General features: G+C 43.5%; 2 protein-coding genes across 7 annotated transcripts in view; one reads left to right on the plus strand and one right to left on the minus strand.

The window, feature by feature from the left end:
* Positions 1-18,026, plus strand: part of Tubgcp4 (tubulin gamma complex associated protein 4) — a 36,878-nt gene extending 18,852 nt beyond the window's left edge. The window contains exons 8-18 of one of the 2 annotated variants that reach the window (XM_036184509.1): positions 1,562-1,727; positions 1,929-2,053; positions 7,016-7,066; positions 7,572-7,677; positions 9,238-9,345; positions 9,663-9,804; positions 13,275-13,452; positions 14,779-14,913; positions 16,238-16,354; positions 16,930-17,069; positions 17,657-18,026. In XM_036184509.1, the coding sequence (XP_036040402.1) occupies positions 1,562-1,727; positions 1,929-2,053; positions 7,016-7,066; positions 7,572-7,677; positions 9,238-9,345; positions 9,663-9,804; positions 13,275-13,452; positions 14,779-14,913; positions 16,238-16,354; positions 16,930-17,069; positions 17,657-17,669 (1,281 nt within the window). In that variant the 3' untranslated portion in view covers positions 17,670-18,026. The remainder of the gene's footprint in view (positions 1-1,561; positions 1,728-1,928; positions 2,054-7,015; positions 7,067-7,571; positions 7,678-9,237; positions 9,346-9,662; positions 9,805-13,274; positions 13,453-14,778; positions 14,914-16,237; positions 16,355-16,929; positions 17,070-17,656) is intronic. The other variant, XM_036184510.1, reaches the window with a different exon arrangement.
* Positions 18,027-19,392: 1,366 nt separating this feature from the next.
* Positions 19,393-25,857, minus strand: part of Tp53bp1 (tumor protein p53 binding protein 1) — a 91,408-nt gene continuing 84,943 nt past the window's right edge. For all 5 annotated transcript variants that reach the window (XM_036183486.1, XM_036183487.1, XM_036183488.1 and 2 more), the window contains 7 exons: positions 25,248-25,439; positions 24,659-24,874; positions 22,935-23,150; positions 21,314-21,408; positions 20,678-20,877; positions 20,076-20,221; positions 19,393-19,748 (listed from right to left, as the gene is read on the minus strand). In XM_036183486.1, the coding sequence (XP_036039379.1) occupies positions 19,561-19,748; positions 20,076-20,221; positions 20,678-20,877; positions 21,314-21,408; positions 22,935-23,150; positions 24,659-24,874; positions 25,248-25,439 (1,253 nt within the window). In that variant the 3' untranslated portion in view covers positions 19,393-19,560. The remainder of the gene's footprint in view (positions 19,749-20,075; positions 20,222-20,677; positions 20,878-21,313; positions 21,409-22,934; positions 23,151-24,658; positions 24,875-25,247; positions 25,440-25,857) is intronic.

Here is a 25,857-nt window from a genome sequence, read left to right on the forward strand (position 1 = left end):
TCAAAAACAAAAACAAAGAGTAGAGGCAAATAGACTAGTTACTGGAGTCTCAGGGATTCTTAGGTGGAACATCATAATTCCAAGCATGGTAACTGCGTATTGGGGGCAGACAGAGAAGCCTGAGAGGTGTTTAGAAAATGGAATCCATTGCCCTTTAGGACTGGTTGTTGTGAGTCAAGATAAAAGTTTCAGCCTTTAGCAGTTAGGCACTAGGTGAGTAATGATGACAGGCAATGTCTGTTGCTGGTGTTTGTTTTTGTGAGCATCAAATCTGTGGCCAGGCAAGTGCTCTACCTCTGAGCTAATTCCCAGCCCAAGGTCTAATATGGGATGTGTTGAGTTTAAGGAGCCTGTGAAAATGTCCAATGGGCTCAGCCTGGCAGAGTGGTGTAGCTTGCTCTGAAGCTAAGCATGGAGTAATCAGTAACAACTTAGAAGTTTTTAATCTGTGGCCTATGGGAAGCTGCAAAAGAGAGGTTCTCTGCATAATGGCTAGTAGAAGTTCCACAGCATTTATAGTTGCAGGCCTGTTAAAACAGTCTGTCATGATGCCCTGTGAAGCCACGTAGATGTTATCTCTGAAAAATGTAGAACAAGAGAGAAGAGTCTGGGATATGTCTTGACAGAGCAGACATATATATACGAGACCTAGAGAATAACAGTCAGGGAATTGTACAAGCGAGGAAGCTGATCATCTCCCCACCTGGCACAGTAGTAAAAGCCTTATATTTAAAAACTCAGTGCTAGGTGAGGGATTGACTCCATAGAGCAAGTGCTTGTGCAAATGTGAGGACCTGGGTTCAAATTCCCGGAACCCATGTTACAGCCAGATGCTGTAGTGTCAACATCTGTAATCTCAGTGCTCCTGCAGTGAGATGGGAGGCAGAAACAGGAGAATCCCTGAAAGCCTGAAGGCCAGCTAGCTTGGCATATACAGCAGAACAAGGAGACCTACAAGGAGACCTTGGTCTCAAGGAGGAAGGTGAGGGCCAACACCTGCAGTTGTCCTCTGACCTCCACACGTATGCCATGGCCCATGTGTGCCCACACTGAACATGCATTGTGTACACACGTACACACAAGTAAATTAAAAATCAAAACTCAGGCTGGAGAGATGGATGGCTCAGTGGTTAAGAGCACCAAATGCTCTTCCAGAGGTCCTGAGTTCAATTCCCAGCAACCACATGGTTGCTCACAACCACCTGTAATGAGATCTGGTGCCCTCTTCTGGCCTGCAGGGACACATGCAGGCAGAATACTGTATACATAATAAATAAATAAATCTTTTTTTTGGAGCTGAGGATCGAACCCAGGGCCTTGCGCTTTCTACCACTGAGCTAAATCCCTAATCCATAAATAAATCTTTAAAAAAAAAAATCAAAACTTATTGCTGCCCATCCTGCCACTACTCTCCATGAAAATGGAATGCATTTCCAGAGCTGATGATTTAAAAACTGTGCAATTTCAGATTTACATCCTGCTTGCCAATAACATAGCTCATTGGTTGGGGGAGCTAAGGCCTATCGTCATACTTCATGTGATGGGTTATTTCCTTGACTAGCGCCTAATTGAGGAAGAGAACATGCTGGCCCCATCTCTAAAGCAGTTTTCCCTGCGAGTGGAGATTTTACCATCCTACATTCCAGTGAGGGTTGCTGAAAAAATCCTCTTTGTTGGAGAATCTGTCCAGATGTTTGAGAATCAAAATGTGAACCTAACGAGGAAAGGTAAGAATGCCCTTGTTCTGTTGGCACATCCTCAGAGGCTCTTCATCTGCAACACTGGCCCAGTGCATGCTGGGTTAGAGTGGCTGGTGACAGTGATGGACTGCTGCAGACAACAGCTCTGATAGGTTTGCCTGGGCAGCTGTGGCCCCCTCCACCTGTCCGATGACTCCTGTCTGACCATAGTGCCCTTGTACTCCTCAGGGTCCATCTTGAAGAACCAGGAGGACACTTTTGCTGCAGAGCTGCATCGGCTCAAGCAGCAGCCACTCTTCAGCCTCGTGGATTTTGAGCAGGTGGTGGATCGAATTCGTAGCACTGTGGCTGAGGTCTGTCTTCTATCTAACATTGTTCCAGAAGAAATGAGTTTGGAGAGGATTACAGGGCAAGAAGTAGGAAAAGGAGAGCAAGCAAGTTTTCTGTGGGGCTGCAGAGATGACTCAGTGGTTAAGAGCACAGGAATTTAACCCAGGACCCACATCACTAGTGGCTCACAGCCATCTGTAATTCCAGTTCCAGGGTATCCAGTGCTCTCTTCTGACCCTCACAGGCACTGGACAGACATGTTGTATACAGACACACATGTAGGCAAACACCCTTACGCAGAAAATAAGTAAAGAACTCCCTTTGTTTTTAAAATAGAAGTAGAATTCACCCTTCCACGGGTTTGCTTTAATTATTTAATTAACTAAAGGAGAAGTCTTGGTTATATTTTCTAACATTCATGAATTTGGGTGATGAAAAAGCTCTGTGTGTGTGTTGTGTTTTAGTATTGACCATGTATTTCACTTGTACAGGAGAATCTTAGGAGGGAAAGGTGTGTGTGTGTGTGTGTGTGTGTGTGTGTGTGTGTTGTGTTTTAGTATCAACCAGGTATTTCACTTGTACACATGAATCTTAGAAGGAAAGCCAAGGAGACAGGATGGGGGACCAGCCCTTGTGACAAGTGGGAAGTGATTAATAGGGCTTCTAGGTACTAGTACTTCTTGAGCTGAGGGTACTTATATTGGTGTGTTCATTGTGAACTTTAAGATGAAAGCTTATGATTTATGTACTTTTCTGTATATATGTCACTATTTTGACAAGATTTTTTAGAAATTTTGTGTATGTAAGAGTTTTGGTTTAAATTATATCTTCAGTTTGTTGTTTATATAGAGAAATAGTAGTACTAATTTATTGATGGCTAATCTTACAGATTACTATTAACTTTGGATGTAGTTGGAATTTTCTTTGGGCCACCAACCAGCTCCCAAATAAAAACAAAGAGACTTATTAATTATGAATGCTTGGCCTTAGCTTAGGCTTGTCTCACTAGCTCTTTTAATTTAAGCTGTTTCTGTTCATCTACATTTTGCCTTTGGGTTTTTTACCTTTCTTATATTCTGTATCTCTTTCTTTCCTGCTTTCTCCATGTCTGGCTGGCCAGCCCGTGGGGTCTCCATATGTCTCTTTTCTTTCTTCCCCCAGCCTAAGTTCCTTCTATTTACTCTCCCTGCCCGGAAGTTCTGCCTATACCTCCTTCCTTGCTATTGGCCATTCAGCTTTTTAGTAGACCAGTCAGATGCCTTAGGCAGGCAAGGTAAAACAGCAACACATCTTTACATAATTAAACAAATGCAAACATCTTTGCATAGTTAAACAAATATCCTGAAACATTTGAGGTGCTAATAGTATGGGTTTTGTTTGTTTGTTTTTTGGTTTTTGTTTGGGTTTTTTTTAACAAAGTTTCCTGTGTAGCCCTGGCTGTCCTTGAACTCATTCTGTAGACCAGGCTGACTCACAGAGAGCCACCTGCCTCTGACTCCCAAGTGCTGGGATTAAAGGCCTGCACCACCCTGCATCCTATAAATTTATAAATATTAAAGATGACATCATTTGAAAATAAGTGTTTTACATCATTTCCTCCAATGTTTAAACCTCCTCCCCTTCTCCAATACTCTCTTCCGCTAGGCTCTTTAATGAAGCATCAGTCATCTGGGCTTTGTGTAAATTATGTCAAACAATAGAGGTGATAATGGATGTCTCTGGTTTCTTGACTCCTAGAGATTATGCAGATAGTTCCTACATTACTATGACATTTACTGTAGTCTTCTAGGACAGAAGTTTGTTAAAGAATTTTCTTCCTAGTTGAGTTTTTAGCATAAGGGAAGTTCAGTTTTACCAGCTGCCTCCTGTGTTAGTGGAGTATTCTTGCTTTGGATCCATTTCTCTCTTTTATAAAGTTTTTTTTAATCTGCATTCATTAGCTAAGTAAGACTATTATCTGTCTGTCTTGTTCCTTTGTTGTTGTTGTTGTTAAAAGTTTATATTAGGAATTATTACTGAAAGTTTGAACCTATCTAAAAAGTGATCTAAGCTAAGCTTTCTTCAGGAAGAAAAACTTTATCAGTTGAGTATGTTTAAAATTAAATTACCATAAAATTTCTTCTTGTAACTGTGTGGGACCATACGAGGGGACCAACAGGCAGCATTGGAAATCATGGAACATGGCTGTGTGCAGTTGGCAAAGCCATGCCTGAGTGAGCCTTGGGAGGCAAAGTCCTGAGGACTAGGTGTCCTGAGACCTGATGCTGCTGTTGAGCAGTTCTAATTGTGCCTTCACAGTCACCACATTCCTCATAATCTGTGAGTTGTATGAAAACTCTCGGAGTTTCTAGCCCCTCACTGGGCAGTATTACTGGTATTTATAATAATAGTGATTGACATTTTCCAAGCATTGCTGCTGGAGCTCTCAAAAAAATCCTCATGTGTCTTTGTCTGTCCAGTGGTTTGCCTGTTCTATATCTCCTCTTCAGTTTCTCTGACCTGCAGAAGGCTAGGTCAGCACCCTAGCTGAGATCCTGACATGTTGGAGGGGCTGTGTGTGTGTGTGTGTGTGTGTGTATGTGTTTCCCTTTTTTGTTGGCCCCAGAGAATCAAGTTTTATTCCCTCAGATAGAAAGGTCAAGTTGAGTGATTAGTTTGCCAACTCAGTGGATCCCCCAAACCCCTGAGCTGCTGGCTAGTCTTCACGGCAGCAATATGTAACCATTTTGATAGTCTGCAGAACGTAACTATTTCAGGTAGATATAATTTTTAAATATTCACTTGTCTGAAATTGTTTTGTTTACTTAAATTTTGTCTTTTAAAAATCATTTTGTGTGTTTGTGGTGTCTGTATTTTTGTTGCATGTGTATGTACACATGCACATTCGCCCCAGAGGTCAGCTTCTGTTATCTTCTGTCTTTACTCTCCACCTTGTGTCTTTCACAGAACCAACAGTTCTCCATTTAGGTTAGACTGGCTGCCAGTGAGTCCCCAGGATCTACTTCTATAACTGTCTCCCAGCACTGGGCTATAGGCATGAACCACTATACCCAGTTTTCAAGTATGTGTGGGAGATCTGAACTCAGGTCCTTCTGCTTGCTTAGCAAGCTCTTTCTTCACTGAACCATCGCACGCTAGCCCTAGTTTTTCTTATTATTGTTTAGTATTTTTAGGCTCTTATTAGAACCAGCTTTTGTTTCTTATTTCCCTTAATTTTAAAATTATTTAGGTCATTTTTACTTGTCTTTTTCTTCCATCTTAAATATTAAAACATACTAACTTTACATAAAAAACAATTATATATAAGTGGAAAATCATGTAGTATTTCAGGTTTTTTTTAATTTATTTATTTTTATGTGCATTGGTGTTTTCCCATCAGTGGTGGGTCCCAGTTGTGAGCTGCCTTGTGGGTGCTGGGAATTGAACCTGGATCCTCTGGAAGGGCAGTCCGTGTTCTTATTCACTGAGCCATCTATCCAGCATCTCATGTAGTATTTCAATGCACGTATAAGTTGTGTGATTTTTTTTTTTACATGGATGGGTGTTATTCCTGCATATATATCTGTGTCACATGCCTGCCTGGTGTCCTTGGGGGCCAGATGAGGGTGCCAGATTCCCTGGAACTGGAATTGCAGACAGTTGTGAACCGCCTTGTGGGTATTGGGAATCAAACCTAAACCTATGTCCACTAGAAGAGCAGCAGTATTCTAACTGATAAGCCATCAATCCAGTCCTTTAAAAAAAAAAACAAGAGAAAGAAAAAGGATTTTGCTGCATGAGCAAGTTTGGCCTGGAACTAGATAGTCATCTTCCTGCTGCAGTCTCCCAGTACTGGAATGACAGGCATGAACCACTAAGCCCAGCTCTTTTTTTACTTTTTATAAATCATAAATAAACCAGGAGGTTGGTGGTGGCACACACATTTAATCCCAGACCCCCCCAAAAAAAAAAAATGGAGAATTATATCCAATGCTTTTTCTTCATCTCTTGAGGTAATTTTACTTCAGTTTAATTTAGTAAGTTGTACTCATGCTTTTTCGATAGAAGGTCTCATTATGTAGAGACTTTGCCCATCCGGTAACTCCTCACTCTGTAGACCAGACTGGCCTTGAACCCACAGAGATCTCCTGCCTCTGCCTCCCCAGTTGTGTGTAGCTGGAGTTCTTCTCTCCATCTCTGGCCAAGCCCCCGCAGCCCCACAACCCACGTATAAAATAATCACTTATAAACTGTATGGCCATGGCAGGCTTCTTGTTATCTGCTTCTTCTGTCTTACAGTTAACCCATTTCTATTTAGTCTATAAGTTGCCACACGGCTCGTGGCTCACCAGTACCTTATCTCTTTCTTGTCATGGCGGCGGCTGACAGGTCTCTCTGCCTCAGCCTTCTACTTCCCCCAATCCTCTTCTCTTTGTCCTGCCTATACTTCCTGCCTGGCTACTGGTCAGTCAGTGTTTTATTTATTACCCAATCAGAGCAGCCCACGTCACATACAGAACATCCTGCAGCAGTTGTGGGATGTAAGGCGTGCACCGCAGCACTGACTGCATTCACACTTTTTAAAAAGTTGTTGAGCCGGGCAGCAGTGGCACACGCCTGTAATCCCAGCACTCAGGAGGCAGAGGCAGGTGGATCTCTGTGAGGTCAAGGCCAGCCTGGTCTCCAAAGCGAGTTCCAGGACAGCCTCCAAAGCTACAGAGAGAAACCCTGTCTCGAGAAACCAGAGGGGGGGGGGGGGGGGGAAAGAAAGTTGATTGAGACAAAATTCACACAAACAACATTTAAAAATGGTATTCAGTCCAGTGGTTTTTAATTCACAGTTGTATGTGCAGCTGTTATCATCAATTTCAGGACATTTTTATCTTGTATAGGTTTTTGTTTTGTTTCTGTTTAACTATCTGTTCATTCCTAGGGTTAGCTGAACTTGGGTTCACTGTAATGAACTTACGTTTGTTTGTTTGTTTGTTTGTTTAATCTTATCACAGCACCTCTGGAAGCTAATGGTAGAGGAGTCAGACTTACTGGGTCAGCTGAAGGTAATAACTGATACTCTTTTCAATCTCGAAATGATGGTGGAAAGCACTCTTGCCTAGACTCCCACAGTAGACTCATTTGTTTTTACTCAGGTGAGGAAATTTTATTTGATGCTACAAATCTTCTGAACTCTTTATTTGATGCTACAACTCTTTTCTGTTGTGAATCAAAATTCTATCAGACACTAAGAGTCCTCCTGTTTTGAATCTTTAAAATACAAAGCCTATAGCCGGGCAATGGTGGCACACGCCTTTAATCCCAGCACTCTGGAGGCAGAGGCTGGAGGATCTCTGTGAGTTAAAGGCCAGCCTGGTCTACAAAGTGAGAACCAGGACAGGCTCCAAAACTACACAGAGAAACCCTGTCTCAAAAAACAAAAAACAAAAAACAAAACAAAGCCTGTATCCCTCAGACTTAGCATCAGCCCCTATATGTCTGATTCTCTCAGGGTAGTAAGGGCTTCCAGGCTCTGATTTACTGAATTGTACATTGAAATTCTTTCCTCAGATCATTAAAGACTTTTACCTTCTGGGACGAGGAGAACTGTTCCAGGCCTTCATTGACACAGCTCAACACATGTTAAAAACACCACCCACTGCAGTGACAGAGCATGGTAATTGTCCTATGGCCCTGAGAATAAACAGCTTGCTCAAGTTGCAGGGTGTTTGTTGGCTGATGTTGTGTGTTGTATGTTTGGCTATACAGGCCAGAAGGGCTAGAACTTGAGTCACAAGTGTTTGTGAGCTGCCATGTGGGTGTGTGGAAGGAACCTGGGTCCTCTGCAAGAGTAGCCAATGTTCTTAACTACCAGTACTCTAGCCACCACAACCTGTTTCTGTCTTATAAATGACAGAGACTTAACCTTTTGGGAAAGCCTCGTTATATCTAAAGCTCCCTTGTGCTTGGGGTATACCAGTCTCAGAACAAGTCAAGCAAAGGTCTTCAGTACTGTTAAGACTTTTCTCCTTACCTTTGATGAACCCCCACCCACCCACCCACTCATACACACCCAAGACATCTGTAAGAGCCCAGCATGGTGTCTAGCAGCAAATTAAAGAAGTCCAGTGAAATGCTTTCTTTCAATTGGCCCTCCCCAGGTCACATGGCTGTCACTGAACAATGAAAAAGTGAGCCATTAGGATACGCCTCCTTCAGCAATGTGTCTTCCCCTCAGCCAGTTAACGCTGCATCCATCCAGACACGAGAAGGTAGTAAGGACCCAAGCCTAGAAAAAGAAATGGGAAGGAAAATGGAGGGCTGTTGTTTTTATAGTTTGATGAAACAATAGATATCTATGTACTTTTTTGTTACAGATATCAGAAAAGCCAGTTCAGACTCACTTAAGCAAATAAATAAAAAGGATAGAATTTTTTGATTCTCATACTATCTCAGAGGTGATTGTTTTAGGTAAAACTTAATTATCTTTGTCTTGTTGGCTGGCCAGCAAGACAGGCTCTAGCCCAGTGGTTCCCAACCTTCCCAATGCTGTGACCCTTTAATACAGTTCCTCATGTCGTGGTGACCCCAGCCATAAAATTATTTCCGTTGCTACTTGATAACTAATTTTGCTACTGTTATGAATCATAATGTCAATATCTGATATACAGGATGTCTGATTTGCAACCCCTATGAAAGGGTCCTTCAACCCCCAACCCTGCTGCTCTTTCTAGATTTTTATGCTACTAAAACTAATCTCAAAAGAGCTACATTCTTTTTGTTTGTTTGTTTTTGTTTTTGTTTTTCGAGACAGGGTTTCTCTGTGTAGCTTTGTGCCTTGCCTGGAACTCGCTTTGGAGACCAGGCTGGCCTCGAAACTCACAGAGATCCGCCTGCCTCTGCCTCCTGAGTGCTGGGATTAAAGGCTGCGCCACCACCGCCCAGCGCTACATTCTTTCAGTGTCTGAAGAGAACCTTTGGGTTGGCCTACTATCAGATCAAGACTTTAGACAAAACAGCCAAAAGGTCAGCTGTCATGGCCCATTTGACCATGCTGCCTCCCCAAGAATAGGCTGTTGCCACCCCGGCTGAGTACAGGAACTGTACTGAGCAGGGGTGATTCTCTCAGGATTGTTACTAACAAGGACAGAGAGAGTTAATGATGGTCAGACAGAAGCCACAGATGTCCTGGCCCTAGCCCAACCCTACTGTTACATTCCTTTGCTTCTTCTTGCAGACGTGAATGTGGCCTTTCAACAGTCAGCACACAAGGTGCTGCTAGATGATGACAACCTTCTTCCTCTGTTGCACTTGACAATTGAGTATCATGGAAAGGACCACAAAGGTTTGTTATTCTCCAATTGCATCTTCTGGTTTTCATCATTCTCCCTCCACAGAAACTATAGTTTTTGGACCTTAGGGATCACCTTGTCTAGTTCTCTAATTTTGTACAAGAACAAATGTAATTCCAGAAAGGTTCAGGTGCTCTGTCCATAGGTGGTTTTTGAGATTGCCCTCACAGAAGGTTCCTCCCCCACTACTTTGGTTGCCTCTCAGTGCTGTGACTTAGCACCACTGATGTCTCATTTTATGTGTGCAGTTCATCTTGCTTTCTCTGATTGTAATTAACCATGTTATTTTTCATGATTTTCTTTACCATAGTAGATGCCACCCAGCCAAGAGAAGGGCCTTCTCGAGAAACGTCTCCCAGGGAAGCCCCTGCTTCCGGTTGGGCTGCTCTGGGTCTCTCCTACAAAGTACAGTGGCCACTGCATATTCTCTTCACCCCAGCCGTCTTGGAAAAGTAAGTATTTCTGAGTTCCTCCCAAGTAAGTATTACCCACCTTATATCCAAGAGAAGAAGTAGGTGAACAGGAATAAGATTGGCGGAAGTAAGCGAATCATCCAGATGGTTTCTACAGTAGTAAGCCAGAAGTTGCAGACTCGCCTCTTCAGGAGCTAGATAGGGGTTCTAGTTTGTTTTCTGTTGCTGTGGAAAAGACTATGATAAAAAGCAACTTGGGAAGAAAGGGCTTATTTAGTGTATATGTGTAGATAGCAGTTCTTCATTGAGGGAAGTCAGCATAGGAATTCATTCAGGGACAGAGACTGAAACCATAGATTAGTGCTTCTTACTGACTTGTTCCTCAGTTTGCTCAGTTTTGTTTTGTTTTTTCAAGACAGGGTTTCTCTGTGTAGCTTTGCGCCTTTCCTGGAACTCGCTTTGAAGACCAGGCTGGCCTCGAACTCACAGAGATCCGCCTGCCTCTGCCTCCCGAGTGTTGGGATTAAAGGCATGCGCCACCACCGTCCAGCTTCAGTTTGTTTTCTTACACATCCCCAACCCACCTGTCCAGGTGTGGTGTCACCCACAGTAGGCTGGGCCCTTCTACATCAATCATCAATCAAGAACATGCCCCATAGATTTGCCCCAGGCTAATCTGATTAAGGCAGTTCCTTAACTGAAGCTTCCTCTTCCTAGGTTACTCCACCCGTGTCAGTTTGACGGAAAGTAAAACAAAAACAAAAAATAACCAGCTCACATAAAAAAGTGAGGTGACAGCCATGAAACAATAGGGAATGGTAAGGACTTGAATGAATGGGAAGGCAGATAGCCACCTAGGATTATCAGACTAGGGCTGAGAAGTAACTGAGTAAAGGTAAGGACCTGAGTTCAAATCCCCATAATGCATATGGAGCATGTGTCCATGCCTGTAATCCCAGCACTTTACCATGAGATAGGAGGTAGAGATGGGAATATCTAAGCATACAAACCAACCAGTTTAGCATACACAGAGGCAAACAGCAAAAATACCCTGTCTCAAACAAGGTGTAGGGGGATGTCCAGTGTGGCGTTCCCATGGTTCCCATGGCATATGCCCACATGCATTCACTCACACAAAATGACACTTTTAAGATTTTTTTTTTTAATGTATCTGTCTGCTTACATGCATGCAATTGTGAAGCACCCAGTATGGGTGCTAGGAACTAAATCCAGGTCTCTTCAAGAATAGCAAGTGCTTTTAACCATTGAGCCATCTAGCCCCAGACTTTGATTGAGACAGGGTTTCTGTATGTAGCCCTGGCTGTCTTGAACTCACTATGTAGGCCAGGCTGGCCTCAAACTCACAGAGATCTGTTTGCCTCTGCTTCCCAAGCATTAAGATTAAAGGTATACACCACCATTCCTGGCCCAGACTTCTCTTTTTAAAAAGCAGCAAATAACAATAATAGTAACTGTAGGCTTTTTATTTGTAGACTAGTTTGTGGTCTCTCAAATATGAAGTCTCAGGTAACACACTGAGTTCTGAGTTCTTGCACTTGCCTATTCCATTAGTCCTTTGAAGTCTCCCCCTCCCCACCGCCCCCGATTTTTATGATTTTTGTTGACGATGTTAATTTACTTGGGACCCTTGTATTAATTAGTTAGGTTTTTGTTGTTGTGATAAAGACTCTGACCATCAGCAAAGTGTTTTATTTCAGCTTGTAGAATATATAGCAATAGGAAGAAACGTCAGAGCAGGACCCTGAAGGCAGGAACTGAAGCAGAAATCCTGGAGGAGGGCTACTTACTGGATTGTTGCTCATTCAGCTTGCTTTTTTATACAACACAAGACCTCACAGGGACAGCACCACCCACTGTGGTCTGGGTCCTACCATATCAGTCATTAATCAAGAAAATGCCCCACAGACTTGCCTACAAATCACTCTTAAGGAGACATTTTCTTGTAGGCAGACTTTTCTGTCCCTCCTGCCAGCTCCACAACATGGAGACTTATTAATTATAAAAGCTCAGCCAATAGCTTAGTCTTGTTTCTAACTAGTTCTTATAACTTAAATTAACCCATTTCTATTAATTTATTTCTGCATCATAGATTTATTACCTTTACTCTGCCTATGTTGCTTTCCTGCTTTCTCATCTAACTGGCAACTCCTCATGACTCCGCCCTTCTTTCCAGCATCCTCTCTGCCCTGAAAATCTTGCCTAGCTATTGGCAATTCAGCTTTTTTTTTTTTGAACTGGGTTCGAACCCAGGGCCTTGGCTTGCTAGGCAAGTGCTCTACCACTGAGCTAAATCCCCAACCCAGAAATTGAGCTTTTTAATAAAACAATTGGAGTGGCAAATCTTCACAAAAACATTATTCCAAACATTTTCTTGACTGCGGCTCCCTGTAGCTAAATCATCCACAGCAGCTCCCTCTTCACAATGACCCTAGTTTGTATCAGTTTAACTCAAAATGAACAATCATCTTTCCTCGATGGGGAGACAGCCAAGCTAGGGAGATGGAATGAGGGGGCTGGACCACAATGTGATGCTTTGATTACAATCATGTCCCTTTGGATGAACATCTGCCCAGTACATGAAGGGACCTGATGTCCCCAGGAAGGAGATGAGAGAAACACACTGCACCCGGAGAACAGATAAGGAAACCATTCTTGCTATGGCTTCAGGAGTAAGGAGAAGACCATCTCTTTTCAGGCTTCCCTCTCTATCTCCCTCGTTCTTCACAGCATGCCTTCTGTTTTAGAATATACAGAAGCTGGGCAGAATGGACGAAAGCAATAAATGATGAGGCAGCTGCAGGGAGAAGATTCTGCAACAGGTTCAGAGCTCACAGCCCAGCTAGACAAGGTGTATAGACCTTGTCCAGAGACTCCAAAACTTCACTACTCACCAATGCCTACAGTCCATTAGCCACCCTATTTGATGTGGGGTTTTTAAATACTTACTATTTTAATAATCAATTATTTATAATAATATAATATATAATATGATACATTAATGTTTTTTAATGTTTCATAAAATAAAAACATCTTAGTCTTTAAACTTTAAAATATTTGATTTTTAATATTTAATACAATTTTTTTTTGAGCTGAGGATCGAACCCAGGGCCTTGTGCTTGCTAGGCAAGCGCTCTACCACTGAGCTAAATCCCCAACCCCAATGTTTAATTTTTTAATGTGTGTATGTGCATGCCTGTGTGATATGTATGGGGTGTGAGGTGTGAGTGGCTGCAGGATCAATAAGGACACTGATATGCTCTCGTGTGCTCCTCCTTATTTCTTTGTGACAGGCTCTCTTCCTGGGGCTTAGTTATTTCACTGTATGACTGAAATTCATTGCATTTCCTCTGCTATATAATTTCCTGCATAAATATGCTATTCTCACCACTCATCCAGCCTCCTGCCTTTGGAGGAGTAGAGGGATCCTTGTGTCTGTTGTGTGGAGGGTGTCAGAGTAAGGTCCATATCTCGTGATGCTTCTGTTGCAGGTACAATGTTGTTTTCAAGTACTTACTGAGTGTGCGCCGTGTCCAAGCTGAACTGCAGCACTGCTGGGCTCTCCAGATGCAGCGTAAGCACCTCAGATCTAACCAGACAGATGCAGTCAAGTGGCGTCTACGGAATCACATGGCCTTCTTAGTAGATAATCTTCAGTACTATCTCCAGGTATGTTCTGAGCAATGCATGGAAGAGGTGGGAAAGGGAGACACTGAGAAGGGTCTGCGATTCTATATTTGGTAAAATGCTGCAGTTGGAGAAAATTCAGGAGTTCTATCACTAGATAGGTTTCTTGGCATTTTAAAGGGAAAAGGGATTTAGACTTCAGGATACTTTGTCAGACATTCTGAAATTCTCAAGCATGTCTAATCTTTTGACAATGTGGCATGACATTATTTACAAAGTTGACACATGAGAACCCATGCAACAGTTACCACACCGTGGCCCCCCCCCCCAAAAAAAAAAAGAATCTCACTTTAGAATTTTGTGTTGGCTCCGTGACTAGCCCATACCTATCCTTGGCTACATGTTGGATAAGCTTGCTATTGCTAACCAGGTCAGTCAGTGGAAGAGATGGAGACATGAGTGGTCAGCAAAGACATTTGAAACTATTAGAACTACACACCCATGGAGCTGGAAAGATGGCTTAGCAGTTAAGAATGCTGACTGCATTTGCAGAGGACCCAGGTTTGGTTCTTAGCACTCACATGGTGGCTCACAGCCATCAGTAACTCTAGTTCCAAAGATCTGACACCTCCTTCTGACCTCTGTGAGCTCCAGGTATGCATGTCATGCACATACACACATGCCAGCAAAACACACGTCTTTTTTTTTTTTTTTTCTTAATTACCTGACCATGACTGGGGATATAGCTCAATTGGTAGAGTACTTACATAGCATACAGGAAGAGTTTGAGCCCCAACGCTGAAAACGTCAGATGTGGTGACACCTGTCTGTAATCCTAACACTTGAGAGGTAGAAGCAAAAAGATCAGAAGTTTGAGGTCATCCTTGGCTATACAGTGATCTTGAGGCCATCCTGGACTACATGAGACCCTGTCTCAAAATCAGAAATAATACAGTCAGACCTGTTTATACATAGCTGTAACATCCACACTGAGGGAACATCAGGAAGGAGAATCATGAAGTCTGGGCTACAGTAAGATCCTGTGTCAAAAGAAACAAATGGCAAGGATGTAGCTCAGTGGGGGCAGCTGTCCCTTGTGCACACAAGGCTCAGCTACTGAAGCACATCTTTGGTCAGCCTCAAGTGGCTACAAGGGAAAGGAGAACTGGTGAGGTGATTCAGTGGGTGAAGGCTAGAGCCCCATGTCTCAGGACAGGAGACTATGGAACAGACCCCGGAAAACTGTCCTTTGCCTTCCACATGTACACTGCAACATGATTCACACACACACACTACAGATGAAAAGAACCATAAAATAGAGCACTCAGAATGTGCCAGGTGCTAAAAAAAAACCTATCCGTCTGTCAGGTAGATGTGCTGGAGTCTCAGTTCTCACAGCTTCTTCATCAGATCAATTCTACGCGGGACTTTGAAAGCATCCGATTGGCACATGATCACTTCCTAAGCAATTTGCTGGCCCAGTCCTTTATTTTGCTGAAACCTGTAAGTAGGCATGTCAGTTTCCTTATCCTGCTTCCTTAAGGCTCTTGGAATTGACAAGATATGAAACTTATTAAGCCCTTGTTCAATCCCATTTTTAACATTTTTGACAACTCAAATAAAAAGGCAGTGTTAAAAGGGAACTGAAATGTTTCATAGGGTGTGGTGAACAGGTATAGATAATGTATTTAACCCCCAGAAGAAATGACTTATAGAAATTCACAAATCTCCGTGACTCTACAGGAAAACAGAATTCACTTTCTTGGAAATCTGTTGGACCAGGATCAACCAATAATTTGAAAGTTGTTTTCATAGGCACATAGTGTCTGTCACTCTGGATGTGTCTATCTGCAAGTACACACATTTAACACTTTTGTGGAAGCTCTCCTCAACCCTGACTACATACTAGAGTCATCTGTGACCTTGTAAAAAATCTAAGGCCAGAGGACACTTAAGTCAAACATGTAGATTGGGGTCCAGGCACCAGTAATTTTTAAAGCACACAAGCTGGTTCCAATCCCACAATGAAAAGTGAGATACTGAAATAATCCCTATACAGTGTTCATACTTGAGTCTCTGCAGTGAGCAAGTTGTACTGCTCAGGGCACCAACCATAAATGGTGTAGGCTTCTTCTTTTCCTCTGGTATTTGGGACTGTCATTTGTCAAATCAAGGAAGAATGACTTAAGTAGCCCCCACCCCAAAGGGTTCTGTGGATGGAAACACTGCAGTAGTGAGCACTGTCCTTACATGGCATGGGCGTATTCCCAGGACGCAGAACACCAGAACAGATCATTAGTATTGAAGTCTTTATTGAGTGCTTACTGTATGCAAGGCACTGGGGATACAAAGAGGTATAAGTCATGGCTCTGCCCTTAAGGAGCTCACAATCTAGTTGGAAAGACAAGAGGTACATACAAAAGTCAGCAACAACACAGGTGGCCTGGCCAATGGCCAGTAAACAACACAGATACAAGAGCAGAGAAAGGCGGAGTTCACTAAAGGCTGCAGTCGGGAAGGAACATTTCACAGGACGGGGCTTGGACTGGTACTAAGGAGAAGAGAAATCCTAGGGGACAGTGCTCATAGCTCAAAGGCAAGAGCATACTCAGTGGGTCTAATAGAGGAGGATGAGCTAATGGCGACCAGAGTGGAGGCTTTGGCAGGAGGACAGAGAACACGGCTGTCCCGGGAAGGGATGTTCATTCTGCATGTTGCTTGGGAGGGCCAGACAGGTGGTGATGTCTGTGTTAGACTATTTTCCCAAACCTTGAGTTTTCAAAAGTTTCTTCCTTCATTTCCTAATATCAACTATATTTCTGGATAGGTGTTTCACTGCCTGAATGAAATCCTAGATCTCTGTCACAGTTTTTGTTCACTGGTCAGTCAGAACCTGGGTCCACTGGATGAGCGGGGAGCTGCCCAGCTGAGCATTCTCGTGAAGGTGAGTCTGCCTGGCCACTGGAAATGCATACTCCCAGCCCCACCCCCATAGAGCAAAAAGCCTTTGCTCTGAGTCAGTAAGGTGTATCCCAGAACAGACAAATGACAAGATAAAAAGATAAAAGTGTTGGTATCAGTGGATTCTGAAGATGATTAATGTGCTGCCTCACAGTGTTCAGAAATAGTTCAGCCCTGAATAGTTTTTTCAGCCCACCAAGTATGCATTGGCCTTGTGCTCATTTTCTCACATCCCACTTCCTTCCCTGGAGCAGCCTCTCATCTCACTTGTAATTATAACCCGAAACTATATTTATCTCCTTGTAACAAAGCAAGCTCACTGCAGTCCCAGTACGTGGTAGAGTATATTAATCTGAAATGAGCTGGTACATTCCTCCTAATGAGAAAGTACTTTCATGGAAGTCATGCATTTCACAGACATGGTACTAAGAAGTCAAAGTCATTTTAGGAGCTGTTAGAAATGGGACTGTGGTCCTGCAGAAATTTAGGCAAGGCCTTTCCAAAGACTGCAAGCACTCAGCACTCTGCATGTTCGTGACAGCTCAGGTCTCTCGACAGGGCTTTAGTCGTCAGTCTTCACTCCTGTTCAAGATACTTTCCAGCGTTCGGAATCACCAGATCAACTCAGATTTGGCTCAGTTACTGCTGCGACTAGATTATAACAAGTATTATACCCAGGCTGGTGGAACTCTGGGCAGGTAGGAATAATCCTTGGGGAACTCATTATATTTGGGGGGTGGGGGGAGTAATGAGTTGTAGAAGTCCAAAATGGAACTTTAGCCTTCGTCTACAAATGTTGTCTTTTTATAAGCAAGGCTCAGAGATACAGGAAGGAGGGAGGGTGTAATCATGTTTCATCATTTTACTGGAGGCTATGTTCTGGAAAAATCATCAGCATGATAAAGTACTAATGCAGGGTTCTGTAGCTTGTGTTCTAAGGGGCAGTGTGGCTCGCAGAGCCTGCATTGACAGGTCCAGCAGTGCACTGTATGCCACGCTTCACTGGCCACTGCCCTCTCTCAATGAAAGTGGGCATTGCCTCTTCTAAACTTTACATCTAATAATGAGATCCAGTGGTAGTTGTCTTCTCAGAGGGCTGTGTCATTACCAACTGGAAAAGCATTTCATTGCCATTCTTCCTAAGATGTCCACAAACATGTTTCTTTCTAACTAGTTTTAGCAGAAGCCAAACATCTTTGAGTATCAAGGTAATATCAGTTGTATTCAGATGGCTAATTCTTGGGAAAACATGACATTTAATGAAACTTTGTCTTCCTCTTTATAGTTTTGGGATGTGAAAACTGGTTCATAAAATGAACTGACAGTCCTAACCACGTTCTGATGTCTGTAACAAACCTCCCCAGTCATCCGTCAGATGCCTGCAGACTGGTAAAAGGATGCTACCTTTTCTTCTAAAAGCAGTCCAGAGGTATAAATCCTTACTACCATTCCTTACTACCATTCCTGTAGGGAAACTGGTTGGGGCCATTTCTCTCTCTGCTCTCCACTCAAAGGCTTTGATCCTTTACACTAAGACATCTGTTGGGTGGGTTCATTTGTGCAACAGTGGTGTACTGAGCATTTACTATGTCCCTGTGGACTCTGGAAGATACCACAGAAAACAATCGGTATCAATAAAATATGTTTAGATTTGGTTCATATGTAAGAAAGGAATCATCCTTAAGAACAGGTCAACATCTAGATGTTACCACCAAATTAGAAAAGACTTAAGAGCCAGTCGGTAGTGGTGCACACCTTTAATCCCAGCACTGAAGCAGGCATGTCTCTGAGTTCATACCCAGCTTAGTCTACAGAATGAGTTCCAGGACAGCCAAGGCTACAGAGAGAAACTCTGTCTCAAAAAGCCAATTTAAAAAAAAAAGACTTAAGACAGGCTGTGGGCTTTCCCTCCTCTGTACCGCATAATTTATAACTACACAGATTTATCTTTATTCTTCAGAAATCTAAGATTTGAGAGCCTCCTTCTTCTAAGGATACTCAGCCTGATCTCAAGAATTCAGCCAGTAGGTTCTAACTCTTTCAGACTGACAGAGGGGCAGTTCTAGCTAAAGAGGATAGAGGTCCAATTGTTCAGATTTTAGATACTGAAAAACTGGAAACTCAGTTCTCCCACCTTCGACAAACCACGAGTTAAGGTTATGCTGAGAGTGAGGTCACTAGTGTTCACAGCAGTATAAACAAAGGAAATACTCCATTAACATACCTCCCTCCAAGCTGGACAAGAGTGCAGTGTTCAGTTCGTCCTCACTGAATGTGCTCTTCATCTACATGTTCTATCACCCATTATGAAAGCCTGTACTTGTCAATTACAGAGGATCCCTTCCATTGTAACTGCTAAGAGCAAAGCATGGCAGATACTGGCCTACTGCTTGTTTTTATAAATAATTGTTCAAACAGCCACACATACTCATTTACCTAATGTCTATGATTGCTTTCATCTCATGGATTGCAAAAGACAAGAAATTGTGACAGATTGAATGGCCATAAAGCCTAAAGTATTTACTGTTTGGCTCCTTATAGAAAAGATAAAGACTGGCAGCCTTTATTGACAGAGTGAGAAGCTGTTTGTTAATGGGGATGATGCTGAATTCGAAGAAGGAATAGCTTCCAGCAGTTATGACAGTTAACACTTATTTTACAGAAAATTGCCCTATCAAGTTTATAGTCAGTTACCGTCCATTCATACCATTGGTCATTTTCCCATTCAGATCTGAGTACCACAAATCAGCTGTTAGTAAGCTCAGGTCTTGATGGTCTTGACACCCAGAGCTGTCCCCAATCCCGGTCAACTTTGGCACTGCTGATTATCTAGGCCCTCATGTACTTTATGTTGAGTTTTTAGAAGCATAATGACAGCCTGGGATAACCTTTTGACATTGACAGTGGTGCCACAGAATAAATGTAATTGCTACATTTTTATCCTCCTTTGGAAAGCTTCAGAGAAGATCCTGTTACCACGTTCTGAGCTTAAGCTCAAAGAAACAGATGAAGAAATCTCAGTTACTACAACCAAAGAGAGTCAACATTTATTTTATCATAAAAGTCCAGCAAATAAAACTATGTACAAGATCCATGCAAAGAATACAATTACACACAAGACACACTTAAAACCTGATTAAAACACAATCTCCACAATAGCAGGAATAAAACCAGTAAGACCAAGTATCTTCAGTGAGAAACATAATCATGTTTGTATTTTGGATGCTGCTTGAATCCAATTCTCTCCCCAACAATGAGGCACTGGATCACCCACTCTTGCGACACCACAGGCAGCTGCAAGGCTTCAGCACACTTGAGCACCGAGGCTGGGCATGAGGGGTCTGTCACCACCACATCAAATACCCCTAAAGCAATGTCTGCAAGAAGTAGGGGAGTGAGCGAGGAGAGAACACTCAGTTTAGCTCTTAGTCAAAACAGCTGTGCCGTCTAGCCAGTATCCCCTGCTCTGCCGACCAAAGCCCTCTTACAGATACTGTAAAAGTTGTCAAGAACCACTGAATAGAAATGCCACTGGAGACTGCAGAGGCAGGGGCAGCTTTGTCCTTCCCTTACAGCAACCCGTCCTTTCTGAAGGTGGGGCACCTCTTAAAAATAAGGACTAGACTTGGAACACACAGGCTAACAGCTCGGAGTCTAAGGACACCCCTGGAATGACAACGGACACACCCTTTCCAGTCCAGTACCTTTGTTATGGGCACTTGAATGGTGCTGCTTCACGGAGGCTGCCCCTCCAGTCATGAGGATCTCCGACCAGAGCTCCAGGAAGTTCTGCTGTTGGTCTGACACCAAGAGGACCTTCAGATTCTGGAAAGGGTTTTCTCGGGGTTGCCTATGAAGGAGTTGGAAACAGGGTTTGGGAACTGGAAAGAACTTAGTGTGACCTGTCATATCTAACAATTAGCTCATCTGCAGAGGAACTTCCTACCTAGGCCATGGATGGGAACAAGCCCTGCCTCTCTTCTGATGAGGTATACACCCTGGGATCCCAGGCTGTGCTAATAAACCAATCAAGTTATGCTCCTGAGTCCCTTCCCCTCTTACTATCCTCATTTCAGTGCTTCCCCTAACAGGGGACACTGACTCTAATCTTCCCACATCTTCAGAAGGTTCCCAGCCAATGTAGAACAAATCTTTAGTGAAAAAGTACTGGACTACGGAAATCGTTTCAAATTCCTAGTCTACAGACACTGCAGTTTCTAGTAACACTTTGTTTTCTCAACTAGACTTTCCTCCCAAAAGCTAGTCTCCTATCTTCTCAGCTCTAGATGGGCTCCCCAACACTCACCAATCCAGAATTCTTTGCTCCTCGAGGCTGTACCCAGCAGGCAGCAGATAATTTCGGTAGTTTTGAAGCTGGTTGGCATGGCAACTGTCATGGACCCAAACATGTGACACACAAGGAATTCCACTGGCAAGGCACAGGAAGTACTTCCGGGTTCGACAATGCTGATCCGCAATTAGGAGACACTGGTAGGCGGTGTTACACTAGGAGGAAGGCAGAGCAGCTGATAGGCCTGGTGGGAGGAACCCTTTCCTGATTAGCTGCACTGGTAAGTCCTCGAGAGCAGGTGTAAAGATGTCCAATTTGTTCCAAAAATACCATCTTTTTTTGTACCTAAGGCTGTGTTGCTCACTGAGAAGCCCAAAATGCTTTGAGACATTTTCCCTATCTCACCTACAGCTTTTGGAAGGCCTAAATCTTAAGGGTCAACCACACCAGGCTAGGGAATCGGCCACACCAATAGGCTTTCTATTAAATAAAAGTTCAATCTGTAACCCCAGGTTCTAGCTTCTCTTTCTTGTGTACAACAAAAATGATGCGCTGAGGTGGCACAGTACCCGGGATTCAGCCAACCGCCCAAACCCCTCTCCGGCCTTTTCTCAGTACAGAAAGTGGGTAGCCATAAAAGAAATTCCTCACCTGGGCTTCATTGAAGTCTTCAAGGATATACCCAGCTCCTGCTCGAAGCTGGCATTCTGTATACTGCTTGTTGAAAGGAGGGATTTCTAAAAACTCTATAGGAATATATATAACAGGAATAACCAAGATTATTATCTTTAATAACAATATAATTTTAATAATGGTTTCCTAGGTGCTACTTTAATGCCTGTTTGTAACTGCTTCCTTTTCACTTCTGCAGCTGTTAGGGCACATAGGCACACAGACTTATGAATTATTTGAGGAACCAAACAGCCTACATCTCCCATTGTTCACAGTCAGCTTTCTGAGCCATCTGGAACTAACTGCCTTGCAAAGTCTGGTTTCGAGGGCTAGGTTGTGAGAGCACCACTGGAAAAGCACAAAGACACTGCAAACTGTCTAACTGATGGCAGACAGTGGCAGCGAAGGGATCCTCAAGGGACACGGTCACTGCTTGCATCCTTTTCCTTCCACGGTACCTTTCTGAATTCCATTTAACATGTACCACATCTCATAGCACGGCTGCCCATCACCAGAGCATCTCTACTCAGTCTATACGAAGCTGCCAGGCCAATCAATCTTAAATGTAGCTCCTGATCACTTCCCAAGCCCTGTACATGTGTTATGTTCCCGAGGCTCTAACTGGTGAGTAGTTAGGAATAACTAGAGTCATCACACATCTTCAGCTTTCTCATTTTATCACAATCATCTTCCCTCATTTTGATTCCTTCTTGCAAGACTCTTCACTTACAAAACAACATTCCATCTAGTTCTTAGCTTGGACAGACATCTGGAGACTACTGTCATTCACTCATTTGATCTACACATTGTCTTCTAATACCACAAATTTGTCAGACCTCTGAAATACATTTTACCCTACCTGACACAGGTTAATGAGAGGTCCAAGAATTGGAAGAGCCTAGAAGCTAATTTTTCCCCAACTATCCGAGGGAATTGGGGACACCACAATCCCTTTCTTCTACTCAAAACTCATCCTCTATGTGAGTTTTCTTAGATAGATGATAGAGCATAAATGGAAAAGAGGCAAAGCATCAGAAACCTGGTTGGTCTGTACAGTTACAAGAATGTAAACCCAGCGCTGTCTAATCCCAAGTCTGCCACTGTTGGAAAAAAAGCATTTAACCTTGATAGGTTTTTATCATTCGTTTTATGTATGAAGAATGAAACTCTCCCTAGGCCAGTGAGCAAAGGCACCATCAAAACTGGAGACTTGATTTTGATCCCCTGGGACCCCTTAAGGTAGGAGGAAAGAGAACTGACTCCTCCAAGTTACCTTGTGATTTCCATACATGCACACATATATGCACACCCATGTATAAATCTGTATAGATATATATGTGTGTACTTGTATCTATGTAGTATTGTCAATTAACAAAATCTAGCTCCCAAATCAAGCTGCTTACCAAGACTATCTTGAGACCACTCACTGAGAATTTTGTGAAAATCTACAGACCAGAAATAGGATACAAGTTAATTTTACTTACTGGACCAGAATCACAGTTAACACTGGCCCACTGCCCTGCCTTAACAAAAGAACCACTGCCTGCCTCACAAGGGAAATGGAAAGGCAGTGCGTGGATCAAAGCCCCTGGGAACTTACCCTCCTCTTCTTCACTGCTTCCTGTAGGCCCATCTAGCAGTTTAGAGCGGCTGGCCAGCTTGTCACTGGTTGTGGCCATGGTGAGGAGAAAGGCATAGCCCAGAAACAAGGTCTTGTTGAGGGGCAAAGGCCCTCTCGGCTCTTCCAGAATGGAAGGTTCACCTGTGTTGTCCACACTCTCACAGGGGCTCACAAATTCCCCTGCCCCCACTGTACCTAGGGAGGATAAAAGCACAGTTACTCAAATGATACACAGAGACCACTACCTGGACAAAGGCCCAGCACCAAGCATGACTTGCTAGGCCATGTCCTGATGAGCTTCTCTAAGTTATGACCCAAAGACCATTAATACAGCCAGTCATTCTAAATGGCCAACAACCAAGGACCAAATTTACAATGAAGACAAAATGACATTTAAATCTAACGTGACCATTACAGTGGGCAGTCTGCTGTTTTCACAGATGAAAATCAACTGGTACTATTTCTATAACATCAAACACTTCTAAGGCCACCTGAAATCAGAGGTAGTTCCAGAACAGCAAAGTATAGTAATTAGAAGTCTTCACCCCACTTTCACTGCCCAGGTCTCTGATTTCCCCAGATTAGGTGACATTTTGAAGTAACCATTAAAGGACAAACAGAACCAAACAAAACTTGTCATTGCTGTCAAGAACTGTCCCAGTCTATCTTGAACTCTCACCAGAACAGTGCAGTGAGTACTGAGTGACAAAGTGTCTTTACATGGAGGTGAATCCATAGCAAAAGACCCTTCCCCAACATCTGGGAAGGTAAGTGAGCCACCGTTCAGAACACCCGTGCTAAGACGTGCCCCAGTATCCAGAAGGAAACGGATACCTACTGAAGAAGCCGAATCGGGTTCATTAGGAGGCTAAGATGACAGCAGGTCATGCATGCCTCCCTGAAATAAAACCAACATCAAGAACAGTCTCAGAGGCAGGGATGCTACGTGTATGACACTGGACTCAGAGTCAAGCCTGCCCAAGTTTGAGATCTGGCTTATTCTGTCACATTGAAAAAGTTAACTAACTTTTCTTAGATTCCTCAAAAATATGGAAAATGAATTCTGGCACATATACTTTACGGGATTATATATGAGGGAATATGAATAAAACACTTGGGCCCCATGCCTCGCCCAGTAAAGATTTACTAAAGGTTAGTATTACTGGTTTTCAGTACCCTGACATACACAGCAGTGGTACTGGGGCAGGCAAGCAGATAACACAACCCACGGTGCCAGGGCAAGGGGACATGGAATGTCATCAGTGTGCTAGCCTGAGTGAGCCCTACCCAACAGTGACAGGACTCTAGCTACAGAAGCCACCATAGCCAGGTCTAGGTCACCGCAGACAATAAACAAATGGCTGAATTTTCTTCACACTGAATAGGAGTGACTGGAAAGGGGTGGAGGGGGGCGGGTGGAGGAGATTCAGGCTGCAGCACAACCTTTCGATAGGTAATTGAGAAAGCCTGAGCACAAGAGAGTGGAAACAGTCCCAAGAAGCAGATGGCACAGGCAGAGGACAAGATCCAAGGACAAGAGGAATTTCACCCATTTTGAGTCTGCCATACTTGCCCTCCTGTCTACACTGCTGGGCTCTGAACAGAGGACAAGGACCTAGCTTCTACCAGTATCACCTGTAGGCTTGTGGATGCCAGTCTGACCACCATAGAAAGAACATCCATGGACAGGGATCCCATCTTACCAGGTTTCCCGATGGCAGATTTGCGGCCTCGCTTAGCAGGGGACCGTTCCTCTTCAGAAGTGATGAGTTTCCTTTTGCCTGATGGGACTCCCGTGGAAGCACGGGGACTCTCTGTGGTTTTACGGGTGGGTGTTGTGCTGCTGCTGCTGGAGGCAGTGGGGGTGGCTGGGGAGCTGATGTTACTGCGCCGCTTCCGCTTTCCTTCCACCAGATTATCTGATGATAAGCCAAAGGTTGGTAAGAGCCCATGGTCTCGACCCAAGTCTAACAGATAGCACTGTGCTTTCTGCCACCTCCCATAAGCAGGAGGCCTCTTTTTAAAGCCACACATTTTATGTTCCAGTCACTGCCAGAGTGAGGGATGTTTGCTCCCCTGCAGAACTAGGAAGGCCAGAAAAACCCTAGAGACTTCTCATTTGGTACTTGGAAGGAAACCGTAAAGCAGGAGTTCCAAAAAATGACGACCATCATCATCCAATAAACCACAAGACAAGTCAGGCAACCATTCCTGACTGCTCTAGAAATTAGCCTCCCTTTCCTAAGCAAAGTACAGTACGGACCCACAGGCAGTTGTCCAGGAAGGTCTTACCTAAGCTGATATCTGCTGCCTTTGTGAGGGGTGTGACAGCTTCATATGGGCCAAGCCCATACTGCTCTCTTAGTCTGTTTCCTTGCTCCAAGGATAAGATGACTGCCATTCGCTTGTACCACTTCCTCTGGCCTTCTTTTTCAATGCTGTAGTACAGCTCCCCAGACTCCTTCCTATGTCCTTTGACCACTCCTGGGGATGACATCATAAAAGATACAACAGTTGTAGGCTGCTCAGCACCCTCTCAAGAGAGTTCTACAAAAGCAGGCCTGAGGCCGAGAACGCACAGAGCCAACAACAGTGGACAGAACCAGGCCTTTACGGAGTCCTAGCTGTCCATCCCAAATGGTTTACAACACGTGGGACATATGTCGCTACTACACTGGAATTAGACAAGGTTTTCTGAGAGAATGCTGGACTTAGGAATTGTTAGTAGCTCAAAGAGAATCCCTGAAGTGAATGGCATGGTTTCTTAATCTTGTAGCAACTCCCCAAGTCTTCCCATTGTGATTTCTTTGAAGGATGAGCTGTAATCCTAAGTTTTAGGTAAAGATAACAGTTCTGAGAGAACATTCATACACGATTTTCTGCTGTGCAGCAGCCAGGATGG

This window comes from Onychomys torridus, chromosome 4 (genome assembly GCF_903995425.1).
Source record: "Onychomys torridus chromosome 4, mOncTor1.1, whole genome shotgun sequence".
Taxonomy (NCBI): domain Eukaryota; kingdom Metazoa; phylum Chordata; class Mammalia; order Rodentia; family Cricetidae; genus Onychomys; species Onychomys torridus.